Genomic DNA, 25,117 nt, shown 5'->3' on the forward strand with positions numbered 1-25,117 from the left:
CTCCCCCCCCCCCCATCTGGCTGCCCACCTCTGGGCAGGAGATGAAGAGAGATCAGATTTGCCCTGGAGGCCTGTCCCTGTGAACCCAAAGCCCTGAGAACGTGAGCTCCAATCCTACGACACTCTCCCCATACCCACAGGTGGAGAGCACTGGGAAGGGTTCTCACAGTGCATTAGCTCTGAACAGGGGAGGAGGAAGAGGAGTGTCATGCTATCCAGCCTCTGTTGTCAATAATTCATGAGGTTCAGACTGAGGGGCACCAGTCAGAGAGTCAGGTTTCCCCGGACATGGGGAAAATTAGACTTGAACTCTCTTATCTCGTCAGGATGGGCTGAGTACCAGAGCTGAGCACTGCGGCTGTAGCGCCTTGCTTGAGGAATACGCTATAAACCCAGTGCACGCCCGACAGACCACTTGTATCCATACATCCCCTGTTGAACACAGAAATCCTTTTCTCGCGGCTCTGCAGAGCTACACATAGACTAAATCTCTAGCAAGTATGAATTCTATTAAACAGCGACTCCCCGAACTGAATTTCACAGACCAGGATTCTCTCTCCGCTCATTGTAAGGACTGACATAGAGTTGCCAGACTGGTGATTTCACCAACTAAGAACACTTTTCTCAAACTACCCATCTGCTTTCATCATCTTTTCTTTTTTTTTTTTTTTTTTTTAAAGATTTTATTTATTTATTCGACAGAGATAGAGACAGCCAGTGAGAGAGGGAACACAAGCAGGGGGAGTGGGAGAGGAAGAAGGCAGGCTCCCAGCAGAGGAGCCTGATGTGGGACTCGATCCCACAACGCCGGGATCACGCCCTGAGCCGAAGGCAGACGCTCAACCGCTGTGCCACCCAGGCGCCCCTTTCATCATCTTTTCTTAACAAAAAGACTAACACCCAAAAAAAAAGAAAAAAAAAAAAGAGCAAAAGCATATCCCCGAATAAAGAACTGTCAAGTTAAACAAGCTTAGCTTTTTGAAACTCACCCTTTCGTCTTTCTCTGTCTCAGTTCGCCTGGAATGAGTGCCAACTTTGCCATCGACCAGCACCCCCACTGCTCAGCCTGGCATTTGGAGGGCACTGGGCTAAACCAACTCAGCCACTGACACTTGGGTCTGTTGGGGCCTTTCTGCGGTGTCCCATAAGCCATCCAGATTTATTAATTCTCCCAGAAACCTAGAAGGGAGATCATTTCAGCCTGCTCGGCAGAAGTGTTGGGTGAAGTCTTGGACACAGAATTTATAGCTCGAGAGGACCTGATTCACCATTTCCCCCACTGTCCTCTGTTTACAGATGAAGAGCCTGGCCTGTAGCAACGATAATAGTAAGTCTACAGTGGCAATAATTACTATGTGTTTAGAAGTTTCCAGTTTATAAAGCGCTTTTACATTCAATAAATATTTATTGAACCGGGATGGAGGCTAAGACCTGGGGACATGTGATTATGGAGAATTGAGTACCCCTGAGTTTGTGTTTCCACCACTGGCTGGGAGACCCTCTCACCTCTTGCTACCACTCAGGCCCTGTACAACGGGGCAGTCCTCTTGGGGTGGAGGGTTCCAGAAGTCTTGTGCAGTCAGGATCTTTTTCCCTGCGCACTGGTTACCATAGTGATCAGAGTTCGCCCTCCAGGCCTGTGAGGATGGAGGAGACCCTGAGCCAGTGAGAAGGGCCGTGACAGACCTAGACCCGCGGCTCCTCCTCATCACGTCTCTCTCCCAGGCTCCTCCGCCCTCACCTGAGACCCTCACCTGGTGACTCTGCGGGGACCACAGGTCTCACTTCCATGAGCAATCTCAAAACATTTGCCCTCTTGTGAGCTATCACCTATGTAGACCCAGACTTTCCTGGAGATGGAGGTCCATCTTGACGTTCTGGGAAGAAAAAGCAACCAACTCAAAGCTCCCCCACCCCGAAAAATAGCAGGGTCAAGCGGCGGGACGTTGCCGAGGGCGGGGAAGTCTCTGGGTTCGGGCAAAGAAACCCGGGGAGGGAGGGGGACCGCACAGTTCCAAGTCTGCCGGGGCGAAGCCCAGGACCGCGGGGCGCGGCGGGCCGTCTGCCGGCAGGGGGCGCCCCGCGGCCACAGCCCGCTCCCGGAGCGAGGGGCCGGCACCCAGCCGGACTAGCCGCCCAGCCCCTGGGCTGGCGCGGACGGGGGCGGGGGGCGGGGCGGAGATCGAGGGGCGGACGGAGGGGCGGAGCCGGGCGAAGAGGAGACCAGCTCCTGGTTCCTCGTCCTTCCCGGTTGTTACCTCCCCTAGGAGCACAGCGAGGTGGCGCCATGCGGAAGGCGGCGCTGTTGTTGGCCTGCCGCGCCCGGGCGTGGAGATCGGTGCGGATGGCCAGCTCCGGGATGGCGCGTCGGGACCCGCTCGCCAATAAGGTGGCTCTAGTGACGGCCTCCACCGACGGGTGAGTGCCGGGGCCGGAGTCTCTGAGGCCCACGCTATCTGGAACATGTACTAACCCCTTGACCTTTGCGTCCGGCCGGCGTCCTTAGACCTCAGACCTCACTCCCGGGCAACGTCTGACCCCCGAAGAAAGGAACCACGTGGCCGGCCTGCAGCACCTCCGAATCCTCTTGCCTTGGCCTCACTTCTGCCAGTCTCCTGTCCCTGCTGCCCCTGGCTCAATGGCGCCACTTCAGCGGCCCAGGGCTCTGGGCTGCCCCAGTCAAGCGGCCCCACCTAGAGTCTGGGAAGACCAAACACCAGAAATCCCAAGCCAGTCCAGATTTCAAAAATCCTATCCCACGGCCTCCATCGGCTGTGGAAATGTTCCAGACACCCCAATCTGGCGCCCCTTATCTGGACGGGACCCAAGACCCATGTGTCCAGGTTTTTGTTTAGCTCAGTACATTTTGCCCTTGCCCGACCTGTTTCTCACCCACCGCTCTTGTCTATCCGTTTCTCACCCCCACAGGACTTTGCTAGGTGCCCGCACTACACAAATCTAAAATACAAATGTATGCGAAATGCTAACGGCTAACAACTGCAAAGCGTGGAACCCTTACTCCCAGGGGAGTAATGTAAAAAAATGACATTTTTACTGGAGACCCACCCTTTCACCTGCACCCCCGAACATAATTTAACAACTGAATTTTGAGATGGTGTAGACTAGTAAGGGAGGTATCTGGGGACAGGGGCTCTTTCAAGTGAGGCCTTCCAATCATGCAGGTGGCTGTTGCCACACCCCTAAGTCATTTCTCTCCCCTCAGTCCCTACAGGGTGTGGGGCTGTCACTGTGGGGATGCCTGTGGAAGGTAATGCCAGTTCCTGAGAACCTAGCTTGAGGGCCAGAACCCTAGGAAAAATAAGTAAATGGGTGCTAACAACACGCTAAGCATGTCCATCTGTATGGTAATGGCTTTTTTACACACATAACGCAGACAGGAGGTCCTACAGAGGGAGAGCTGGAATTCAGACCTGGGCATTCCGACTCCGGAACCCATCTCAGCCATTTCCCCTGACCTGGCATTGACAGGCACCTCTCTCTGCCGCAGGATCGGCTTCGCCATCGCCCGGCGCCTGGCCCGGGATGGGGCCCACGTCGTTGTCAGCAGCCGGAAGCAGCAGAACGTGGACCGGGCAGTGGCCGCGCTGCAGGGGGAGGGGCTGAGCGTGTCGGGCACCGTGTGCCACGTGGGGAAGGCCGAGGACCGGGAGCGGCTGGTGGCCACGGTGAGCAACAAGGGTATGGGCACAGAGCCAGGAGGTGGCGGAAGGGAGCCTCTGTCCCTGCTTTCCGAGACAACACTGATGTGACGCAATCCAGCACTATTAACTAAAACATAACCGGACGTTCTGCATACCAGTCTGCCAGCACGTTTTTATTGTGTGCCTTTCTATGATGTCTCTCAGAATCATCCTATCCCAGTCAGAGCATCCAAAACCACTCTAATGCGTCAACCCTGCATCACCCCTTGGGTCACCCAGGAAAACAGCTGGCCCTGGTTCTCCAGTAGTTTCCAATCTGATTGGGCGGATGAGAAAGGTAAATGCAATTGCAAAATAGATGTGTCCACCCACGCACTAATAATCTTTAGCTTGTAGAGTCGAGTCCCTGGGAACCTCTTCCAGGAGGCAGCCCACCATGTTTCAACCACCTACTGTGTGCCGTTCACTTTGTCCAGAGCCTTCACGGGTTCTCTCTAAACCTGACAACAACCCAAGCATGGCAAGGACTATTCTCCTGGTTTTGGAACATTCGAAACATTCTGCTCCGAAAGCTGGAGCAGCATCCCGAGGTCCCACAGCCAGTTAGAGAGAGAGCTGTCAGTCAATCCAGACCCGCCAAGCTGACTACAGCCCACCAGGCATTTCTTCATTACCATCGGGTCAGGCCTTTCGTGCCCACTTGGACGTCAGGCTCAAAGAAAGTGTCAAAGCCAGTGTCAGAGTTGGTACTTAGCACCAGCCTCCCAGCGACACAAGAAAATATGAGTATCTGGCAAAGGAGGCTGCTCTCCCTCAGGCTCAAGACACACACTTTATTTCCTGGAGTAGAAGGGAGACTCTACCCTAGATGGAAAGTATAACAGACTGGAAGTCTGGAAGAAATAAGTTGCTAATCATAGAAGAGGGGCACCTTAAACAGTGGTAAGCGGTGGTATGATAGACAGGATAAAGTCCTTCTGTTTTAAGAGAACCATTTGGCAGATGCCCAACTGTGCATTGGAGAGAGCCAAATGTGTGTCTAAGAAATTCACCTTGGGGCACCAGGGTGGCTCAGTCGGTTAAACGTCCAAGCCCTGATTTCAGCTCAGGTCATGATCTCGGGGTCCTGAGATCGAGGGCTCCATGCTGAGCATGGAGCCTGCTTAAGATTCTCTTTCTCCCTCTCCCTCTGTCCGTCCCCACCCCCTTTAAAATAAATAAATAAATCTTTAAAAAAAAAAAAAAAGAAAAAGAAAGAAAGTTACCTTGTCTGGCCTTGGCTGCTGAACAGAGCCCGAGACTGGGACCTTGATCCTGAGGGTGAAGAGAGCCATCTGGAATCCTGGGCCAATTGCTGACTAGCCAATTGAAATGTGCCCAGTAACTTAATGTCAAAATCCTGCCAGGGAAACAACCGCTCATCCCTACCAGGTCCACTTAACCTGTCCTACAGCCCTGGCTCAGAGGTGGGGCTTGAGCTAGACCTTCAGGAGGGGGGAGACTAGACAGATGGAGGAACAAGGTTCCAGGTGACCCTGAAAAATGAATAGCCGGCCAAGGAGGGACTGAAGAGGAGAGTGAAGCACTGTGAATCCACAGCAGAGAGCACAGGCTCCGGAGTGCCGGTGGATGATGGCCTGGTGGGAAGAATAAGGGACAGGGCCCTCCGTAGCCTCCCAGAGAAGTTTACATGTTCTTGGAGGAAGTAAGTACGTGAGGTTTTGGGCAAGATGAAAATGGGTATATTTGAAAAAGATAATCTGGCACCGGTAAGAGGATATATTAGAGTAGAAAAGACTCTGAGCCAAGGATGTTAGCAAGGACGCTGTCTCTGTCATTTAGGTCTAGAGCAGTGGCCGTGGGACCAGAATGGATACACCCAAGAAACATTCAGTGGGAACCGAGCAAGATCTTTTTCTTCCTAACCCAGTGTCAAGAAATGGGAAATAGGAGGGATCAGTCCAAAACAACTCTCAGGGGCGTCTGGGTGGCTCAGTCCTAAGCATCTGCCTTTGGCTCAGGGCGTGATCCCAGGGTCCTGGGATCAAGTCCCACATCGGGCTCCCTGCTCATGGGAGAGTCTGCTTCTCCCTCTACCCCTCCCCCCTGCTCACGCACCCTCCCCCCCAGGCTCTCTCTCAAATAAATAAATAACATTTTTAAAAACACACACACAGGGACACCTGGGTGACTCAGTCGGTTAAGCGTCTGCCTTCAGCTCAGGTCGTGATCCCAGCATCCTGGGATCGAGCCCTGCGTCAGTCTCTGCTCAGCAAGGAGTCTGCTTCTCCCTCCGCCTGTCACTCCCCCTGCTGTGCTCTCTCTCTCTCTCCCTATGACAAATAAATAAATAAAATTAAGAAACACACACACAACTCTCAGGTAATTTGTATGGCCAGTGTCAGGGTGGAGAATGACCAGAGAGGATACTTATTAGCTATTGGAGATGGGTTCTGCCTGTTGCCAGCTGTTACCCTACAATGGGGAAAGCTGCTCGTTAGGAAGGGTTACTATCCAGGGCACTTAGGTGGCTCAGTCGGTTAAGTGGCAGACTTGATTTTGGCTCAGGTGATGGCCTCAGGGTTGTGAGAATGAGCCTTGAGTGGGGCTCGGAGCTCAGTGGGGAGTCTGCTTAAGATTCTCTCTCCCTCTGCCCCCCCCCCCGCACTGAAGCACCCGTGCTTGCTCTCTCTCTCTCAAAATATAAGTAAATAAAAAGAATGGTTACTATCCAGTGGCCTCCACTAACAGTGGCGCTGCAAAGCTTCTCAAAGGCGTGGCGAGCAGAATTCAGACCAGCCGCTTCTCCACTTGAATATACTTTTTCTAAATAATACACCTATCAGAAAACAGAGCACCCAACTCCTAACCACTTTAGTGTAGTGAGCAGGCCTAGGAGACACCTCTGTGGTCATGGTGCCTTTCTCAGGAACCCTCTATGGTTCTCTGTTGGGTCAAAACCTGGAGTTCTCCCCTCGCCGAGCCGCGAGGCTCCCTGCCCCCAGCCACACACCTGCAGAGCACAGCACCCATCCCTTTCCAGCTTACTGGGCACTTTGCTCAACACAAGTGCATCGGCGAGACTCACGCAGAGCCAAGGCGGGTGACTGGGGCCTTGTGCCGGGACACCAAAACTTAGAGAGCACCGGACAGTATTGATGCTGGCTTTAAAAGCTTACGCGATCTTAAATGTTGTTAAACTTACGTGTTGACAGCCCAAGCCTTTCCTTAAGCAGTGTGGAAGCAACTGAGCTTAGCACCTAGTTAGCAAGAATAATTAGTTAAAACGGGAGCTAGCAGATGGTACACATTGTTAATAACACCCCTCTGTGCGCCAAATCATGAAGCATGGAGTTGACCGAGGGCCCGTGCGGCGCTGCCCGCCCGAGGCGTCAGAGTCGCCTGTTCTGGGCAAATGCATAGGCTGGTTTCAGAGGCACGTATTGGTGGCATGTTCTGCTTGGCCACTCCTCACTCTGGCTCGTGCCTTCGCCGCCCTCTCTCAATTTATTAGCGAGGTGAGATGTGGCCTTTCTCGGCTTCCCCGGTTTAAATCTCAGTTTCTGCCTTGAATCTTCCATGCCTCCAAGCCAAGAAAGGGGGAGGGGAGAGAAAATGACGTCATCACTGAGTGGGAAACCGCTCGAAGCCCAGGCTGGTGTCTTCCCCACCGTGGCTCCTGGGTAGCCAGTTTCATGGTGACCCCCAGCTCACTTTCAGAGGACTCTTTAAGAATTAGCTCTGTGGTAGAAGGGAGACTGACCTCAGGTTGCCACCACGAATGAGCTTTGTGCCCTGAGCAGAACGCTTGGCCTCTCCCAAAGACCCCAAGAGCGGCCGCCTCCTGTTCCTTAGCCAGGCCTCATATGTCATTACTGAGAAATTCACTTCCCTGCGCCATGGGCATCCCCTGCGCCATGAGGACATTGGGCTCGGTGATCTGAAGGCCCCTCCGAGTGGTGACGTTCTGTTGGTCTATCTAAAACAGTTTCTCAGGGCGCCTGGGTGGCTCAGTCTGTTAAGCGTCTGCCTTCAGCTCAGGTCATGATCTCGGGGTCCTGAGATCGAGCCTCATGGTGGGCTCCCAGCTCAGCAGGGAGTCTTATTCTCCCTCTCCCTTTCCCTCCGCCTCTCCCCCGCCCCATGCTCGCGCTCGCACGTGCTCTCTCCCTTTCAAATAAATAAATAAAATCTTTACCAAATAAATAAATAAAATCTTTACCAAACAAATAAATAAAATCTTTACCAAAAAATAAATATGAACAGATAAATAAGATGAAACAGTTTCTCCATTCAGGTAGGTGTGGACAGGTTGAGTTTTCGATCATGGTAACTCAGTCAAGGAGAACTGGACAGTAAGCACTCGGACAATAGGGGCTGGGACTCGGTGCGAAAAGTGAAAGGGTCTAGAAATGGATTTCAAGGTGGGACCCGAAGTCATGAGAATAGAGGAGCTCCCCCAAAAGGGAAAGCATAAAAAGTAAAAGGTCAGCAACAGTCCTAGAAAGGGGGACAGGAAGAAAAGCCTGCAAAAGAAACTAGACCCGAAATGTTTAGCTGCAGAACTTAGGGGAGCTGGGGAGAGAGATGTTTCAAGAAGAGATGTCATTTTGACAACAGTTTATTCCTAAGAAGGAATTCGTTATCCACATTGATAAATGCACCTCCCTGACTGGCCTGCAGTCCTAATTCAGACCTTACTCCTCTCTCTAGGCTGTGAACCTTCACGGGGGCATTGACATCCTGGTCACCAATGCCGCCGTCAGCCCTTTCTTTGGAAACCTAATGGATGTCACGGAGGAGGTGTGGGACAAGGTGAGAGGGGATTAAAGGAGCAGGGGACAGGCCTCAGAAAGCAGCCAGAACAAACTCAGGCTGCTTTTAGAATGCGTTTGTCAAGTGCCGTGGAAATGTGAGGAATCCTTGCAATCTGCACACACCTGGAATCCACCTGGTAAAGGGCAGGTGGGGGGTGGCTTCCTCTCTCCTTGCCCCCCTTTCATGTCTGCTTCTCCCCAGTTTGGCTCTTCCATTTGCTCTTGGCTAGCCTTCTTCTGCTTCACTCCCCAGCTCTCTCCCCCCACATGCTCATCCAGGCCCTTCTTCCGGGTGTATTTCCAGCAGAGACCTGGCAGCTATCTGCCAATAGCTAATACACTTAAGCCTACACAACCCCCATCCCCTTTTCAGCAGCCAAAAAAGAACGATTTCGCATTAGCTGGAAAACTTTAATAGCTGCTAGTTGAGCGAAATGACCTAAGTTACCGCTTTATAACTTACAACCTTTGAAAAAGACCCGTGCTCTTTTCTTCTTAACTGCAATGTCAGGGAAATCTGAGATCCAGATGTCTAAATTCAAGTGTGGAATATGGGGTTTTATGTGAGCATGCATAATTACATTTATGATAGATTTCACACATCTACAGGTTTTAATTATGAAGCCTTAATTAAAATATTTGTCTTTGTTTACTGAGGTTAATATTCCCACATGATTTGGGAATGCTAAATTTTTTATGATCTCCCCTGGTTTGGCTTTCCACTCTGATGTCATCAATAACTTCTCAGCGCTGAAGTTTAAGGATACTAAAATATTATAGTTTGTTTATCAGTGTTTCACAGACATAAAGACCAAAGTGCCAAACGTGCTTCGGTGAGTCAGTTCCTGATTGATATTCTTTAAAGTAGAGAAACATCTTTCATGAGCAGTCTGAATAAAGACCACATGAAAATCAGTTTTAAACCAAGTGATTTTTCTTTTTAATTTGCATTTTTTAAAATGTCACAGCACATCAAATATAAATTCAATGGCTGATCCTTGATTAAACTCTGGATTTTTAAAATAAGGACACGTGGGAGACAAGTGGGGGAAATTTTGTTAGGGACAGCCTATTAGGTAAAATCATTATTACCGATGTTAAATTTCTTGGTGTGTTAATGGATGGTGGTACATAAGAATGTCCTTACACTTTGGAAAAAATGCTGAAGTTTTCCTGATAGAACATTGTGATGACTGCAACTTATCTTCAGTGGTTCAGGAAGAAAAAACTATACAGATACGTAGATAAGACACATGAGACAACATGTGAATAATTGGTGAATCCAGGTAAACGATATCTGGATATTCATCATACTTCTATTTCGACTTTTCTGTAAGATTACAATTTTCAAAATAACAAGTGGGCCTGGCGGGGCACGGGGCAGGGCGGAGTGGGTGGGTGGGTGTGGATACCCCCCCCCCAGTGCCTAGAACGATATAAACGAGGGTCATGCATTTGTTTTAAGTGATGGGTGTGGTGTTTTGACTGGAGACTATGTCCCAGCTCCCCCAAAAGTGCCCCCTCATGATCCCACTTTCCAATAAATGGCCAGCCAGACAGTCCACCCTGGAGGGCCAAACGCATCTGACTTCTTAAGCTCAGAAGCCAGAGAAATGTTGGAACCACCCCAAGTGCCTGAGGTCAGGCCACGTTTTCCCTGAACAGCATGGCCCACGCTGGGGTGCGTCCAGGAGGCCAGCCCAATTCCAAGTTCTCCCTAGTTGGAAGAAACAGAGAATATCCAGCTCGAATCCAAAGCAGGCCTGCTAATACAGGCCAAATCGTGCTCAGCTGGTTAGGAAACAAGAGGGACCAGGTTCCTTTCTTTCTCACCCGAACCTCATGTGTCATTTTCTAGCTGAATAAGCCAGTGAAAGGGGCTTCTCCCTGGGCCTTGGCTTCTGCACTTGTCAGGTCGGTCCAGGTAAACCGTCTCTGAGGTCTGCACCGGGGCCCAACAAACGTCCCAGGAACCCTGCTGCGAGTCCTCCTCGCCCTGCCTTCTCCAGCTCTTTCCTCATGCTCTCTCTCCTTCTCTCTTGGTTTCAGATTCTGGACATTAATGTGAAGGCTACAGCCCTCATGACAAAGGCAGTGGTGCCAGAGATGGAGAAACGAGGGTACAGACAATGAGAGGGAGCCTGGGTGCGGTGGACCTCACGTGGGCTGAGGGTCAGGGTTCCCTTTGGAAAAAGGTCACTCTCTTCTTTTTCCAGGGGCGGCTCAGTGGTGATTGTGGCCTCCATAGGAGCCTACCTTCCATTTCCTGTAAGATCCCCTTTCTTTGCTCCTTCCATTCCCCGCCCCCATCCTGCATTTTTCCCCTCCCCCAGTCACCCTAACGAGTGCACACCACCAAGCCCCTTCCCCCAAAATAGATGTCTTGCTTCCACAAACCCTAACCTGGGGGCGGTTTCCCCCCAAGACAGTTTTCTAGCTGGCACCCTTCTTTAGAGGAGATGCCCTATTATCGACTACCCTTTATGCCTTAAAATGAGAACCAAAACTGAACTGGAAACAGACACTAACCCATTATCTCCCTTCCCCAGGGCCTGGGCCCCTACAATGTTAGTAAAACCGCCTTGCTTGGCCTCACCAAGAACCTGGCCAGAGAGCTGGACCAAAGGAACATTAGGGTGAACTGCCTCGCACCAGGACTCATTAAGACTAGCTTCAGCCAAGTGGTGAGGACCGCGGGGACCCCAAAGGGGCATCTTCCTAGACGGCGAAGCCTAGTATCTTCTGCCCCCCGCCCCGGGCTTTTCAACATCCCCCCCCACACACACCAGCCACCTGTCCACATCCGATCCTACAGGCACCTTTCTTCAGGTGTGCTGTGGAGACAGGACTTCAGACCCTGCTCACACGGTTCCATCTCCTTAAGTGGATGAGAACTGGGGAGACCCAGCAACAACCTCACTAGGGCCTGCAAAGAATGAAACAGCAGAGGGCGGCAGGGGGCGGCTGGGAACTGAGGACTAGGAAGTGGAAGGGGCTTCTCTCCAGCATTCCTCTCAGTTGACATGACAGCAGCACTTTCTCCCCTCTCTGTCCCTCTGTCTCCTCTTCTGCCACATAAAAAGATGTCCCTTTTTCCTGCAGTTGTGGATGGACAAGGCAAGGGAGGAGAGCATAAAAGAAACCATGCAGATAAGAAGGTAAGGCTGTCCATGGGGAGGGTTAGGGAGGACAAGGACGAAAGTTCTCGTCCCACACAGCCCACAGCTTGCCGTCTTTTGGTCCCATAGACAACATGAGCGTGCTCTCTCCTGCCACAGACACACACTTCACAAGTCCGTGCACACCGCCTCGCTACAATGGCATGTGCAAAAACCAAACACAGAGGCTCCGGGTTTCAGCAGAGCACTGCTCCGGGAGAAGCCCGGACTCCTCTCTGCACCCGGCCGTGGCCTCCAGCTCTAGACATCCCTGGTGCCCAGGAACCAAGACCAAAACCAAAACCCTGCTTTTTTCTTAGTTCCCCTTGAATAAAACGGCATGTTTCCGAAGCCCAGATTGATGATCCTACAATCCAAAGAAAAGGAATGAAGAGCTTCACTAAGTCCCGAAACTCCTCTTGCTAAGAAAACTCCTCTCTTCCCCACAGGGCTAGCCAGACTGTTCAAGCCCCTTTGTCCGGCTTCTTTTCCTCTAACTTCCCTGCCTCTCTCCAGCTTTTGACTTCTCCGTCTTGTCCCCCCAAGGACACATTCCAGCAATGCCTACTCTTTACTGGTCCAGACATCCCAGACCCCCTCAGGTGCGCCCCAGGCTGTTCTGAAGTCAGGCACGAGCTACACACCTGGTTCACAACTCACTAACAAGCCAACTTATTTCATCCTGGGGCCCCGTGAATGTCTACACCCATGCTTCTGGGTCTCAGATGTGCATTAGAATCAGTAGGCTCTACTCCCAGAGATTCTTTTTCAACTGGTCCAGTGTAGGACCCAGGCATCTTTTTTGGTGGGGGGTGGGGGGGCGGTGCTGCGGTGGAGGGAGGAAGTGAAGCCCCCTAGACGATTACAGTGTGCAGCTAGGGTGGAGAACCACACAAATGCAGGCCTTCTAGGTGTGAGGTGCCCACTCTACCCAGCTTTAGAGCATTCTACGGCAGTTAGGTCATGGCGTCCCCTAACTATCCAATCCCTGATACAAACACCGAGAATTAGCACATTCTCCCAAAATGAACCTGACTTTAAGAGACAAGAAGAGATTCTTGAAAAAGTTGCCCGTGAGTTGAAGCTGTACGCATGCAACCATTTTGAACAAACCGCGTACTGTCTCACAGACTCCCTGACCCTTGAAGAGCGTACACACATGCGAAACAAATAAAATCGCTGCTCACCAGTTTATCCATATGACTTAGGATTTTGCTGTCCCGAGTTGTCGAAAAAACAAGATGTCTCTGTATTATTTGAATATAATGTGTGGTGGGTTTTGCAGGGTGCAGTATTTATTTTGACCGCTTATCTTCGTGCTAACTCTATTTGACTGACAGGAAGCTTCTACACCGGCCCTGATAAATCACCCGATACTTTTTGATTAAGCAAATTCATTCCCTGTGGGCCAGGTCAGAGGGTCTGAGTGTTTGATTTTTACTCCCTTCCTTGCTGCCCTTCTTCCCCAGGATAGGCAAGCCGGATGACTGTGCAGGCATCGTGTCCTTCCTGTGCTCTGAAGACGCCAGCTACATCACTGGGGAGACAGTGGTAGTGGGTGGAGGGACCCCATCCCGCCTCTGAGGACCTGGAGAGATTGATCTCACCAGGGCAGAGATTGGGCTCCAGCTCCTGCACTCTTCGACGAGCCTTTCCAAACTCTGCCTAATATACTGCTCACCTTATACCCCACCCCACCCCCCCAATCAGTTCTGCCCTGTGAAAAGACCCAGCCTTCCCTGTGGTCAAGGTATGGTCATGATTCCCTCTGTTGCTGTAGCCTTGGATAAAGACCTCCCCTGAGAGCATAGGGCAGGCCTGCTGAGAAAGCTGAGTCCACCTTCACAAATACCAAGTAACATTCTTTTTTCCTGAACATGGGGAATTTGAGGAAGATGGGATTGAAGGAACCCGGGTGGAAAGAGCAGGGCGGAAAATCAACAACTTGCAAAGAGCGATGCAAATAAAATGCAGATGATCGTGTTGCTTTGAATCGGTGTGTTCATTCTTCACTGTGGGGTACATAGGTGTGGTAGCCAAGCAGAGATTCTTTGTGGACTACATCTGTGCCTCCCCCCAGTCCTCCTCCCTGTCTCCGGGAGCTGAAAGTGATGCTCAGGGGTGGATGTGTCTGCAGAACTGCCAGCTGGGAGGAGGTGGCACAGGAACTCCCGGGTGATACTCTCGTCCTCACACCCGTGGGGATGGTGCCAAGGACGCTGCAGGGATCCCCGAGGCTGGGCAAGCGGGAGGAAGGATGAACACCCCCAGATCTGGCCAGGTCCTTTCCTGGCATCGCCCTCGGCCCTGAGTTCCCTTGCGGGTCAGCGAGTAGGAGCTGGACGCGTCCCGAGCAGTAGGGCAAAAGGGAGGGGCCTTGCAAGGATGAGCCGGGGAGGGGTACCCAGGCCCACAAATAAAAGAAATGGGTTCAGCTCACGGTGCCCGAGGAGTGGATGGCACGGAAAGTGGACGCCACCCCCGCCCGGGAGACGGCCCAGGCTCCAGGCGACATGCACAGGGCGTCGCACGCGGGAGCCTGCGGGAGGGGTGGGTGCGAGCGCGCGCGGGGTCTCACGCGGCTCGGAGGCGCGGCGCGCATGCTCAGTCCCGCACCTCACCGGGCGGGGCGGGAGACCCGGGCTCCTAGGCCTGGGGCGGGGGGGGGGGGGGGAGGAGCGCTCGCGCAGCCGCCCCTGACAGGAGCGGGCTCGGCGGCTGCTGCAGCGCTCAGCGCCCGGGCCCTACCGGAGCCAGGTCTAGCATGTGCCGCGGCTCCCCGGCGGCGGCGGCTCCTCTGCAGCAACGGCAGCAGCAGCGGCCGCCATGGCCAAGCCCAGCGCGGAGCTCACCCGCGAGCTGCAAGGTACGAGGCTGCGGTGGTCTCCGGGACGCCCCGTCCCGGAGCATCCCAGACCCAGTGCGTTCCACCCCGCGGTACACCCCAGCCCCGGTGCCTCCCCCCCCTCCCCGCGTCCCATGCATTCCGACTCCAAGGCAGCCCCCTGCCCCTGCATCCTAGCTCGGGGCATCGCTGTCCCCGGAGCATCCTCCGCTGCCCGCCTCGCCTCACCCTGTCAGGACCTTCCAGTCCCAGAGCCGCCCGTCCCGATCTTCGGTGACAGGTGCAGTCCGCTGTCGCTCCCTGGGGCTGACTCTCATTGATCCCGGCCCATCCCTCGGGGAGGTGTCCAGTCTCTCCTCCGGAGAGTCCCCGCTTCCCCGTCGGGCGGGGCCCGGCCCGCCCCGCCTGACCAAGGGAGCTGACCCTGGTCCTGACCGCCTCTTGGCTCAGCACCCTCCCTCCTCCCGGCCCCGCCCCGGAACTGGCCCTGAGAGCCCCTCCGGCAGCCCGGCAGCTCCCAGGCCAGTGGGGCAAAGAAGGGAGTCAGGGAAGAGGGCCCGCACTGGAGCTAAAACCAAGAGCAGGGTCTCTGCAGCTCGCCTCCCGGAGCCCCGGTCTTAGCCTTCCCCTTCTCCGTACTCACACCCACACCTCAAGGTCTCTCCTGTTTGCGCGGTTCTCAGACTCGGCCCAAACCAAGGCCGGACCCCCCAGCACTACCACATCCCTCACTCGCCACCTGCCCCAGGCCGGGAGCACAGGCTAGCCCACGCAGAAACCAGGACGCTCAAGGATACTCAGAGGCATGCTGCACCGTGGTAATTCCCATACCTACACACACACACACACACACACACAATCATCAGATGTGTGTGTACACACATCTTTAAAGAAACTGCACCCCCACCACACACGCACACCCACACATACACACACTGGGATATCCGGATGGTTTTGCTAGGAAATGGGTATTGAGCTCATTTAAACACTAACTCCTCACCACCACCACCACCACCACTGCCCACCCGCACCCCCTCAACCCCTCAACAGAGCTGTCTTTCACAACTACAAGCACAGCACACTCATTCACCTATCCACCCCTACCAAGGCCACACACGGCTCCCTGGTGTCTTCAGAAGGCAGGCACACATGCATAGTAAAAGGCAGACGCTCACACCCAGACCACCCAGAATATAGTCAAAGGGACACCCCCACGCCCCCACACACTGACTCACTATGTATGTGTCAATGGCTGCTGGAGTGCATGGGTTGGAAAAATCCTTCACACCCTCAGAAGTGTAAGACACACCCTCCCACAGACAGTGTCACTCAGCAACTGTCCCCTGACTCAGGAGCCAGGGTTTTCTCCACACCCCCCTCCTCTAATGGGAAGAGGAAAGCCACCCAAGAAGGAAAGCTCTCTCTCTCTCTGTTTATTTCTCCTCTCATCTGACCCCATACCCGAGAACCCTGGGGAGGTGGGGGTGGCCAGGGTAAGGGGAGCTCTGAGCAGGCCCCCCACCCACCCACAGACAGCATCAGGAGGTGCCTGAGCCAAGGGGCTGTGCTCCAACAACATCGGGTGAAGCTGGAGACAAAGCCCAAGAAGTTTGAGGATCGAGTTCTGGTGAGGGCACTGGGCTTGTGCTTGGGGGGGGGGCAGGCAGAGGAGGCGTAATCAGGGGCAGCTGGGCTGCTGAGAACAAGGAGACCGGAAGGCAGGGGAGACTGGGGATGGTGGGGGCACAGAGGAGCCGAAGCCCGGGGAACGGGGCAGGCTGGACTGCATGGATGTCCAGGAGCCCGGGGTGGGGCGTGAGAGAGACAGAGGATACCCTGAGCAGAGGGCCACTGCTGACAGGGGTTGCACACAGGCGGTGGGGGCTGAAGGAGGACAGAGGGCCTAGGCCCCAGGAACCACCATTTGCTGCTGATGTTCTTTTCCTCCCTCCGAAGGCCCTGACCTCCTGGCGCCTCCACCTCTTCCCTCTTAAAGTCCCAGCCAAGGTGAGTCGGGCTGAGGAGCAGGGGTGCACCTGGCCTACTCCCTCCAGAACCAGGCAGCCAGGCCCTAACCTCAAATGAGCATGCCTGTGCAACCCCCCCCCCACCCATAGGTGGAGAGTTCCTTCAATGTCCTAGAAATCCGCGCCTTCAACACGCTCAGTCAGAACCAGGTGAGTGGCACAACTTGGGCCCTGCTCTTGGGCCAGCAGGAGGAAGGAGTTGGTGTCTGAGGCCCTGGTGCTGGTACTCCCTTTCCTCCAGATCCTGGTGGAGACAGAGCGTGGCCTGGTGAGCATGAGGCTGCCATCGGCTGAGAGCGTAGACCAGGTGACACGACATGTGAGCTCTGCCCTCTCCAAGGTCTGCCCTGGCCCCGGGTGAGTGGCAAAGGAGGAGTCTCTCAAAGGGCTAGACAACAAGGAGACTTCTCACTCCTTCCCTCCTTCCCTCCTTCCCTCCTCCCCCTGGCCCTAGGCTCCTGGAACACCGAGAGGAAGAGTCCTTATGTCCCCACTCCTGCTTCTTCCCAGGGACCCAGAAGCTATAACAGGGAAAAAATTGAGAGCCTCTTTCCACCCCTCTCTGGGATGGATTTGTTTATTTTCCAGATGTCTAATTCGGCGTGGAAATGCTGACACCCCAGAAGGGCCCCGAGACACATCCCCCAACTCTGAGACTTCCACATCTACCACTCACAGTGTCTGCGGTGAGCAGGGGCAGACTTGATGCAAATGGAACCCCAACTACCCTGCCCTTGTCCAGAATCCTTTGCGCATGGGGCTCTGCCTGCCCTGAGGACTCCATCGCTCCCAGACCTCAGAGGTTCATGGTGTAGCAGGAACCCAGGACACTCGCCACATAAAATGACCTTGACCTTTCCTTGAACCCCAAGCCTATTCCCCATGTCCGTACTCCTCATGGAGCCAGCTCGTGTCCTGCCCCACAGGTGGCTTCTCTGAGACCTATGCTGCCCTGTGTGACTACAATGGGCTGCACTGCCGTGAGGAGGTGCAATGGGTATGTTGGGCAGGGACCCAGCAGGTGGGCAACTGGGACCCAGAGGGAGGGGGTAGGGGAGGAGGGGAGCAGGTGTGAGCCAGTTCCACCTCTCCAAGGATGTGGACACCATCTATCATGCCGAGGATAACCGGGAGTTCAATCTTTTGGATTTCAGCCACTTGGAAAGCCGGTAAGCAGATGAAGCAGAGACTCAATTCCTCCCACCCCCTGCCCTTCTAGCCTCAGCCCGACCCTGGCCCTTCCAGGCTCCCTCTTCTAGTCCTACCTACAGCCCCAGCTCTCTCCCCAGCTCCACTCCCCCTTGTCTTCTACCTGGCTAGACTTTCCCAGCCCAACCATCCCATCCCTAGATTCTTCTGTTCACCACTTTCCTGCCCCAGCCACCTGCTCACCACTTTCCTGCCCCTTCAATCTGCCCACAGAGACTTGGCCCTAATGGTGGCAGCCCTGGCCTACAACCAGTGGTTCACCAAACTCTACTGCAAGGATCTGCGGCTGGTAGGGACTAGGAGGGGTGGAAGGAGGGGCCAGAGAGTAGCGCCCTCTCTGGCTCCTGATAGGAAAAACCCCCTCTGTCCTTAGGGCTCTGAAGTGCTAGAACAGGTGCTCCATACCCTGAGCAAGTCGGGGAGCCTTGAAGAGCTGGTGCTGGACAACGCCGGGCTTAAGACGTGAGGCCAGCCTCCTCCCTGGGCAGTGGTGCCCCGCTGATGTAGTCTTAGGGTCCCAGAACCTCAGAGCATGATACGGGCCTCAATGCTATCTCCTCCAGCTCCTCACCCTACAGAAAAGGAGATTTAGGCCCGAAAAGGACACAAAGCAAGTTTATGGTCAAGCTGGGACTCAGACCTAAGCCTCCTGGCCCCCCAGCTCCATGGCCTCTCCCACTATGCTCCCTGCCCCATCCCCTTCTTCTATCGACTACCCAGCAGGGTGGGCTGCTCTAGTCTCAAGGACCCAAAGCTAGGCTTTGTCTTGGCACAACTTCCCAGCTCCTTCGGAGTGATGACAAGCTCCCACGCTGGCCCCAAGCTGGTCCCCACCTGTGGGGGCCTCTGACATTTGCAGCCCCATGCAGGCAGGCAGGTGGAGGAAAAGGGGAAGCCCAGGGGCTGGGACAAACAAATCCTTCCTCCCCTTCCCTGAAGGGACTTTGTCCAGAAGCTGGCCGGGGTGTTTGGGGAGAACGGGAGCTGTGTGCTGCATGCCCTCACTCTGTCCCACAACCCCATCGAGGACAAGGGTGAGCCCCAGCCCTGAATCCTACCCCCACCATAATACAGACCCCTGTCTTCACCCAGAGCCCAACCCGGGGCTGAACAGGGGCTCTCTGGCCTGATGCCAGCCCTTGCCCCAATACTGCTGTCCTTAACCCCAGGCCTGTACCCACTTTAAGCCCCCACCCTGACTCTGCACCCCCGTGCCCACCACCGGCCCCTCACTGGCCCATTTCTGTCTCCACTCCCCAGGCTTCCTTAGTCTGAGTCAGCAGCTCCTCTGCTTCCCCACTGGCCTCACCAAACTGTGCCTGGCCAAGACTGCCATTTCCCCTCGAGGTACTTGCACCGGGGCCCCTCACCTCTGACCTCTGACCATCCTCCAGCCCTCTGGAGCTTTGAGTCCCACCAACACAGTCACCCAGCCTCCCAGGGATCTGAGGGAGGGGAATGGAGCCACATCGTAGGGTGGGGAAGAGTTGGGTTGAAGGGGAAGAGGTGGGGATGGGGCCCAACCCAGCTCAGTGCCTGCTATGCTCAGGGCTCCAGGCGCTGGGCCAGACGTTCGGGGCCAACCCTGCCTTTGCCAGCTCTCTTCGATACCTGGACCTGAGCAAGAACCCCGGGCTGCTCGCCACAGACGAGGCCAATGTGAGTCCAGAGAACATAGCTCAAGCCCCGCAGAAGCACGCTCAGTCTTCAGGACCTGGGAGTCTCCGCCCCGTGGCTCTGCCCTTCCCTGGCAGCCCCTCTGTCCTTGTTCCCAGGCCCTCTACAGTTTCCTGGCCCAGCCCAATGCCCTGATGCACCTGGACCTGGCAGGGACCGACTGCGCCATTGACTTGGTGAGGGCTCGGTGATAGGAGAGCCAGCCTGAGGTGATTCGGGGAGGCCAGGGTGGGTCCCTGCCTCACCGCCCCTGCCTTGAGTGGACAGAGCTCGTGGGAAGACTCCAAGTTCAGCTGAATTCTAAAGCTATGCCCACAGCTCACACCTGTGGGGTATGCGATCCAGGTCACTGCCCAAGGTTGTGGGGCTGTGCCTAAAAGCCAGCCCTCCCTCCATTCCCCAGCTGTGCACCCTCGCACAGAGCTGAGCCCATCAAGGGGAAAGGATTCTTCCTCTCACTTGAACAAGGCACCTTATGAGCCCCTGGTGGCCCCAGCTTTACACAGTCGCTGCCCGTGAGCCTCTCCACCACCCCTGGGATCAGGCAGGGAGTAGACCCACTTTCCACAGACACTGAGGCATCAAGAGGCAAAGTGGGCATTCATAGAGGGGCTCACACAGACTGACTGCCGAGGGCGATGAGCCAGGACCTTGACAGGGAGGGAGGGAGGAGTCCTTGCCAGCCCCTGCCGACACCCCTCTCAGCCCCTGTGAGACCCACCCTGTCTCTCCCCACAGCTTCTGGGAGCCCTGCTCCACGGCTGCTGCTCCCACCTCACCTACCTCAACCTGGCGCGCAATAGCTGCTCCCACAGGTGGGAGCACAAGGGGTGCAGGGAGGGATGGGGCGAGCCTGGGCGCCCCCCCCAGGCTGACTCCGGGTGTCTCCGCAGGAAGGGCCGGGAGGCCCCGCCAGCCTTCAAGCAGTTCTTCAGCAGCGCCTACACACTAAGCCACGTCAGCCTGTCGGCCACGAGGCTGCCCCTGGAGGCCCTCAGGTCGGGTGGGTGCAGGGTTGGGGGGCGTCCAAGAGGGAACCGTGAGAGAAGAGGGTGAGGGGTAGAGGTGGGCCCGCTGACCTTCTTCCCACAGGGCGCTGCTCCAGGGCCTCTCCCTCAACAGTCACCTCAGTGATCTGCACCTGGACCTCAGCAGCTGTGAGGTGAGCCCTCCACCCCCCAACACCACTGCCAGTCCCCCACCCATCACCCCACTGTTCATTTCTCTGACCTTGCTCAAACCCTGGCTCCATCTTGCCTCTGTGCGGCACCTCTGTGGCCCTCGAACCTGACCACACCTCCACTTTCCCTGCTTAGTCTCTAGTCTGTGTCCCTCTTTTCAGAGGTCATTTTCAGCCTCCAGTCCTCCCCCCACCCAGAGCTTTGGGGTGGGAGATACCAGACTTTCCCACCAGAGGGCAGGAGCGAGCTATCTCCAGAGCCCCAGCCTGGAGATCTTTCTGGCTACAGGGAGGAGGGAGAGCCTTAGGGAAGGATCTGGTGTGGAGAAGGGGCCTCCTGATCTGATGCCTGAGACCTAGCATGGCCTTGAGTCCTAGTGTGACTACTCTGGTCTCTTAGCATTAAAGGTGCCCTCTCCCGATACCTCTGCTTTCCCCACCCCACCCCACCCCACAGCTCCGCTCAGCAGGAGCCCAGGCTTTGCAGGAGCAGCTGGGGGCTGTCACCTGTGTGGGCAGCCTGGATCTGTCAGACAATGGTGAGTAGGGGCACTTCCCTTCCTGGGGATCAGTGAGGTCAGGGACTGGAACATGGGGGAGAACCCCCTGGGGGTACTCCAGGGAGCCCTGGGCCTCAGTCCAGACCTCTCCCATTTGTTGGCCAGGGTTCGACTCGGACCTCCTGACGCTGGTGCCCGCACTTGGAAAGAATAAGTCCCTCAAGCACCTGTTCCTGGGCAAGAACTTCAATGTCAAGGCCAAGTGAGGCCCCCTCCCCATACCCACAGACCTCACTCCATCATCCAAGTACCCTTTTGGCTCACTGTATTACCTCTGGCCCCTCCCTACTCAAATCACCTCCTGCCCCTCCCCTCCTGCTCTGAGCCCTGACTCCCCGCAGGACCCTGGAGGAGATCCTGCACAAGCTGGTGCAGCTGATCCAAGAAGAGGACTGTGTGAGTGCCTGGGCCTGGGGAGGGACCCTCGGTGGCAGGGGCTGCGGGGACCGGGCCCAACCCCGCTCTTGCCCGCGCAGTCCCTGCAGTCACTGTCAGTGGCGGACTCGCGGCTGAAGCTTCGCACCAGCATCCTCATCAATGCCCTGGGCAGCAACACCTGCCTGGCCAAGGTGGACCTGAGCGGCAACGGCATGGAGGACATCGGGGCCAAGATGCTGTCCAAGGCCCTGCAGATCAACTCCTCCCTCAGGTGCCGGGCACAGCCAGGCCCCTACCTGGAGTCCCAGTCCGCACCCCCACACGCCCTCCTTCCTTGCCTCGTTGATCTGACCGGGGCCCCCTGACCTGGAGCCCCATCCACCCCTCACACACACACACACACACACACACACACACACATGCCCTCCCTGCTTGTCCCGTTGCTCTGTACCCCAGCTTCCGGGACACCCTCAGGCCCAGAAATGTCTCGGAGTCAGCCCCATCACCCAGGAAAGAAGGGAGGACTCCAGAGTGGGCTGTGTGAGGGAGAGGTCACGAGCTGCCGCTCACTGTCTCTCTAGAACCATCCTATGGGATCGGAACAACACGTCTGCCCTGGGCTTTCTGGACATTGCAAGGGCCCTGGAGAGGTGAGCAGACTGGGGCTCTGCCCTGACCCCAGCCCCGGCCTCCCTGGGCTTGGACCAGACCCGCCACACCAGCCCCTACCCCCGCTTGCTCCACCTGTTTGCACAGAAATGTTAAGAAAGGCCAAGGGTGAGGGAAATGGTCAGCAAGGGGGGTCTGGGGAGCAAGGGCCCCTCCTCACCTCTCGCCCTCCAAAGCTGTGCCGCTATGCCCCACAGCAACCATACGCTGCGCTTCATGTCCTTCCCCGTGAGTGATATCTCCCAAGCCTACCGCAGCGCCCCTGAGCGCACCGAGGACGTCTGGCAGAAGGTAGAGGCCTCAGCTGGGGGGTGGGGGCGCGGTGGTCACAGAACAGCAGGCGACAGGGGCCAGCCCACATTCCGGACCCCGACCCCTCCCACCCCGTCGTCTCCAGATCCAGTGGTGCTTGGTGAGGAACAACCACTCCCAGACGTGCCCGCAGGAGCAGGCCTTCAGGCTGCAGCAGGGCCTGGTGACCAGCAGCGCCGAGCAAGTAAACGTTTCCCTCTGGGACACATGGGGCACGCGCGCGGCACGCCGGGCTCAGGTGTGGTGGGATAGAGCGGGCACGCGCAAAGGGGGCGGGCAGGAAAGAGGCATTCCGTGGCGTCCATAATTGGACTGAACACGCGCGAGAGCAAAGGGCAGCACGTTCGGGGTATGGCCTCAAATGCGAGAGCCCATGTGGGGGGCCCCAGACGAGGAGTGTGCAGGACTGCGGGAGCGCCCCTGGGCCTTCCAGGGCATCCCAAGAAGAGAGAACAGGCCATCCAGAGACACCCCCACCACCCCGGCAGTGCCAGCACCAGGAGCACCCCCCAGGGCACCCAGCAACGGGGTGCCTGGGGTCCCACCTGGGAAGATGAGGGTGCAAGGGCCCCCCCTGACACTTCTGCTGGCTGTGCTGCAGATGCTGCAGCGGCTGTGCGGCCGAGTGCAGGAGGAGGTGCGGGCCCTGAGGCTGTGCCCCCTGGAGCCTGTGCAGGACGAGCTGCTTTACGCTCGGGACCTCATCAAGGACGCCAAAAACTCACGGGCGGTGAGAGCCCTCCGCAGCCCCACCCGCCCCTGCAGACCGAGAGCCCGGAAGGCCAGCCACGTGGCCCCGGGAGCATCGGCCGACCCAGGCATCTACCCTCCCAGCCCAGCGCCCCCAGGGACGTGGTCGGGCCCAATTCCGACCCTCGGCGGATAACCCCTTCCCTCTGCAGCTGTTTCCCAGCCTCTACGAGCTGGGCCACGTGCTGGCCAACGACGGGCCCGTACGGCAGAGGCTGGAGTCAGTTGCCAGCGAGGTGTCCAAGGCTGTGGACAAGGAGCTGCAGGCAAGTCCTGAGGGAGGCAGCCCAGTGTTGAGGCTCAAACCCAAGGGCTGGGGTCAGCACAGGGAAGTTACTGGGGACAAGAAGGAAATGCAGAGTTGAGGCCTCCCCCACTCCCGATGTGTCAGGCATTGCTAGATTTTTTTCTGCTAGCTTCCCCTTGGCCCCCAGCTCTGACTTCTCCCCTCTGGACTCTGATCCTTGGACTGACTCTCTCCCCTGTCCCTACGGTCGGGTGGCAGGGACACTGACCAGGATGTGGGGAAGCCTGCGTGTCCTGGGCTCTGCCTGGTAACCAGCCCTGGCACATCGGCAGGCCCCTCAGTCTCACCAGAGGGGGCTGGAATAGACAGGCTAGCATCTCTTCCAGTGCGGCCCAGCCCTGACCCTGCACCCCCTGGGGCTCCGACCTCCCTTCCCCCCCACACCAGGTGATCCTGGAGTCGATGGTCAGCCTAACGCAGGAGTTATGTCCCGTGGCCATGCGAGTGGCCGAGGGGCACAACAAGATGCTGAGCCACGTGGCTGAGCGCGTCACGGTGCCGCGGAACTTCATCCGAGGGGCGCTGCTGGAGCAGGCGGGCCAGGACATCCAGAACAAGCTGGAGTGAGAGGCGGAGGGGTTGGCACTGGGACAGGCTGGATTAGGCCCAGAGCTCACGGGGACTTGGGGCCCAGCTTTCAGCAATGAATAATGAATGGCACAATCTCCATTACAAGGGATAAATCTTTAACTAAGTGCAACCTTGGCTATTTAGGGTCTGGCTGGTCTTTGCCCTAGAAATCGAAGTGCTGAGCCTGGGCTTAGGAGCCTGGCTGTGCACACACACAGGAGTAAACACACACACACATAGCCACACGCATACACCGAGAATCGCGTCCCAGAAACAACGCACAGCGTCCTCGGAGGTGTGGACAGACTTGATGAGTAGGGGAGCGTGGACTACACTCTGCCCCCCCCCCCAGTTCTTGTTGCCCGCCCCCCCAAGCTCTCATTCTGGGTGCCACCGCTCACCAAAGCAAAGGAATATGATTACACATATCCGTGAAATGGCCAAGCTTAAGAAGAGCCAGTTTCTGGGCTTCCAGCAGAGACCAGCAGGGTTCACTCAGCAACCCAGTTTACCCAGTTCTGTTCTACTGGAACTCCAGGAGCGTGGCCTGGAGCCCCCTTGCTCCTCCTCCTCATTTCCTCTTCGCCCACCCTCCCTGTCCACACACACCCATGCTGGGGGTCAGTGGGTGGGATGGGGCATGCCTTTATGGAGACATAACAGAGACCTAAGGTGCCTCTGTGGACAGTCAGGCCAGCTGCCCACTCCCTTAGGCATCTGGGGAAGGGCAGGGCCAAGGCTCAGAGGCCAGGGAGGGGGTGGCTGAGCTGTCCCACCTGTGCCCACAGTGAAGTGAAGCTCTCAGTCGTCACCTACTTGACCAACTCCATAGTGGACGAGATCCTGCAGGAACTGTATCACTCGCATAAGAGCCTGGTAAGGCTTCTGAACCCCAGCCAGGCTCGGGCACACCCCCCCACCCGTCACCCTATCTCCCCCAAGCAACCCTCTCCCAAAGCCCTGGAAAGTGGGCAGCTTCCCAGGGAACCTGTTCAC

At 56.2% G+C, this 25,117-nt stretch overlaps 2 protein-coding genes and 1 long non-coding RNA gene across 9 annotated transcripts in view; 2 read left to right on the forward strand and 1 right to left on the reverse strand.

Annotated features, from left to right (window-relative positions):
• LOC123795766 (uncharacterized) lies at positions 1-14,905 on the reverse strand. 4 transcript variants are annotated; one of them, XR_006780589.2, is made up of 5 exons: positions 4,928-5,017; positions 2,474-2,700; positions 1,755-1,877; positions 1,507-1,637; positions 1-1,179 (listed from the first exon to the last, which is right to left on the reverse strand). It is a non-coding gene; the product is annotated as an uncharacterized LOC123795766 (long non-coding RNA). The 4 variants fall into 4 exon arrangements; XR_006780586.2 differs by lacking the exon at positions 4,928-5,017 and adding an exon at positions 14,711-14,905 and having other exon boundaries at positions 1-1,637; XR_006780585.2 differs by having other exon boundaries at positions 1-1,637.
• LOC123795764 (dehydrogenase/reductase SDR family member 4) lies at positions 2,204-13,630 on the forward strand. 3 transcript variants are annotated; one of them, XM_045802702.2, is made up of 8 exons: positions 2,207-2,418; positions 3,509-3,686; positions 8,376-8,477; positions 10,529-10,599; positions 10,696-10,747; positions 11,029-11,163; positions 11,582-11,637; positions 13,107-13,630. In XM_045802702.2, the coding sequence occupies exons 1-8, from the start codon at positions 2,288-2,290 to the stop codon at positions 13,219-13,221; spliced, it is 840 nt and encodes a 279-aa protein (XP_045658658.1). In that variant the 5' UTR covers positions 2,207-2,287; the 3' UTR covers positions 13,222-13,630. The 3 variants fall into 3 exon arrangements, with proteins under 3 accessions (XP_045658659.1, XP_045658658.1, XP_087715153.1); XM_045802703.2 differs by lacking the exon at positions 11,029-11,163 and having other exon boundaries at positions 2,204-2,418; XM_087859027.1 differs by lacking the exons at positions 2,207-2,418; positions 3,509-3,686 and adding an exon at positions 5,220-5,367.
• The window catches only part of CARMIL3 (capping protein regulator and myosin 1 linker 3), a 16,806-nt gene continuing 6,029 nt past the window's right edge, over positions 14,341-25,117 (forward strand). For both annotated transcript variants that reach the window (XM_087859028.1, XM_045802704.2), the window contains exons 1-28: positions 14,341-14,503; positions 16,015-16,109; positions 16,439-16,489; positions 16,600-16,659; positions 16,751-16,866; positions 17,098-17,195; positions 17,436-17,506; positions 17,605-17,678; positions 17,932-18,007; positions 18,092-18,180; positions 18,658-18,752; positions 18,979-19,065; positions 19,268-19,377; positions 19,494-19,571; positions 20,134-20,210; positions 20,289-20,393; positions 20,488-20,557; positions 21,033-21,114; positions 21,241-21,337; positions 21,477-21,531; positions 21,612-21,784; positions 22,095-22,163; positions 22,380-22,473; positions 22,580-22,678; positions 23,096-23,224; positions 23,397-23,510; positions 23,939-24,114; positions 24,910-24,997. In XM_087859028.1, the coding sequence (XP_087715154.1) occupies positions 14,464-14,503; positions 16,015-16,109; positions 16,439-16,489; positions 16,600-16,659; positions 16,751-16,866; positions 17,098-17,195; positions 17,436-17,506; positions 17,605-17,678; positions 17,932-18,007; positions 18,092-18,180; positions 18,658-18,752; positions 18,979-19,065; positions 19,268-19,377; positions 19,494-19,571; positions 20,134-20,210; positions 20,289-20,393; positions 20,488-20,557; positions 21,033-21,114; positions 21,241-21,337; positions 21,477-21,531; positions 21,612-21,784; positions 22,095-22,163; positions 22,380-22,473; positions 22,580-22,678; positions 23,096-23,224; positions 23,397-23,510; positions 23,939-24,114; positions 24,910-24,997 (2,568 nt within the window). In that variant the 5' untranslated portion in view covers positions 14,341-14,463. The remainder of the gene's footprint in view (positions 14,504-16,014; positions 16,110-16,438; positions 16,490-16,599; positions 16,660-16,750; positions 16,867-17,097; positions 17,196-17,435; positions 17,507-17,604; positions 17,679-17,931; positions 18,008-18,091; positions 18,181-18,657; positions 18,753-18,978; positions 19,066-19,267; positions 19,378-19,493; positions 19,572-20,133; positions 20,211-20,288; positions 20,394-20,487; positions 20,558-21,032; positions 21,115-21,240; positions 21,338-21,476; positions 21,532-21,611; positions 21,785-22,094; positions 22,164-22,379; positions 22,474-22,579; positions 22,679-23,095; positions 23,225-23,396; positions 23,511-23,938; positions 24,115-24,909; positions 24,998-25,117) is intronic.

The sequence above is a fragment of the Ursus americanus genome, chromosome 35 (assembly GCF_024610735.1).
Source record: "Ursus americanus isolate L20-20 chromosome 35, mUrsAme1.1.p, whole genome shotgun sequence".
NCBI classification, from domain to species: Eukaryota; Metazoa; Chordata; class Mammalia; order Carnivora; family Ursidae; genus Ursus; species Ursus americanus.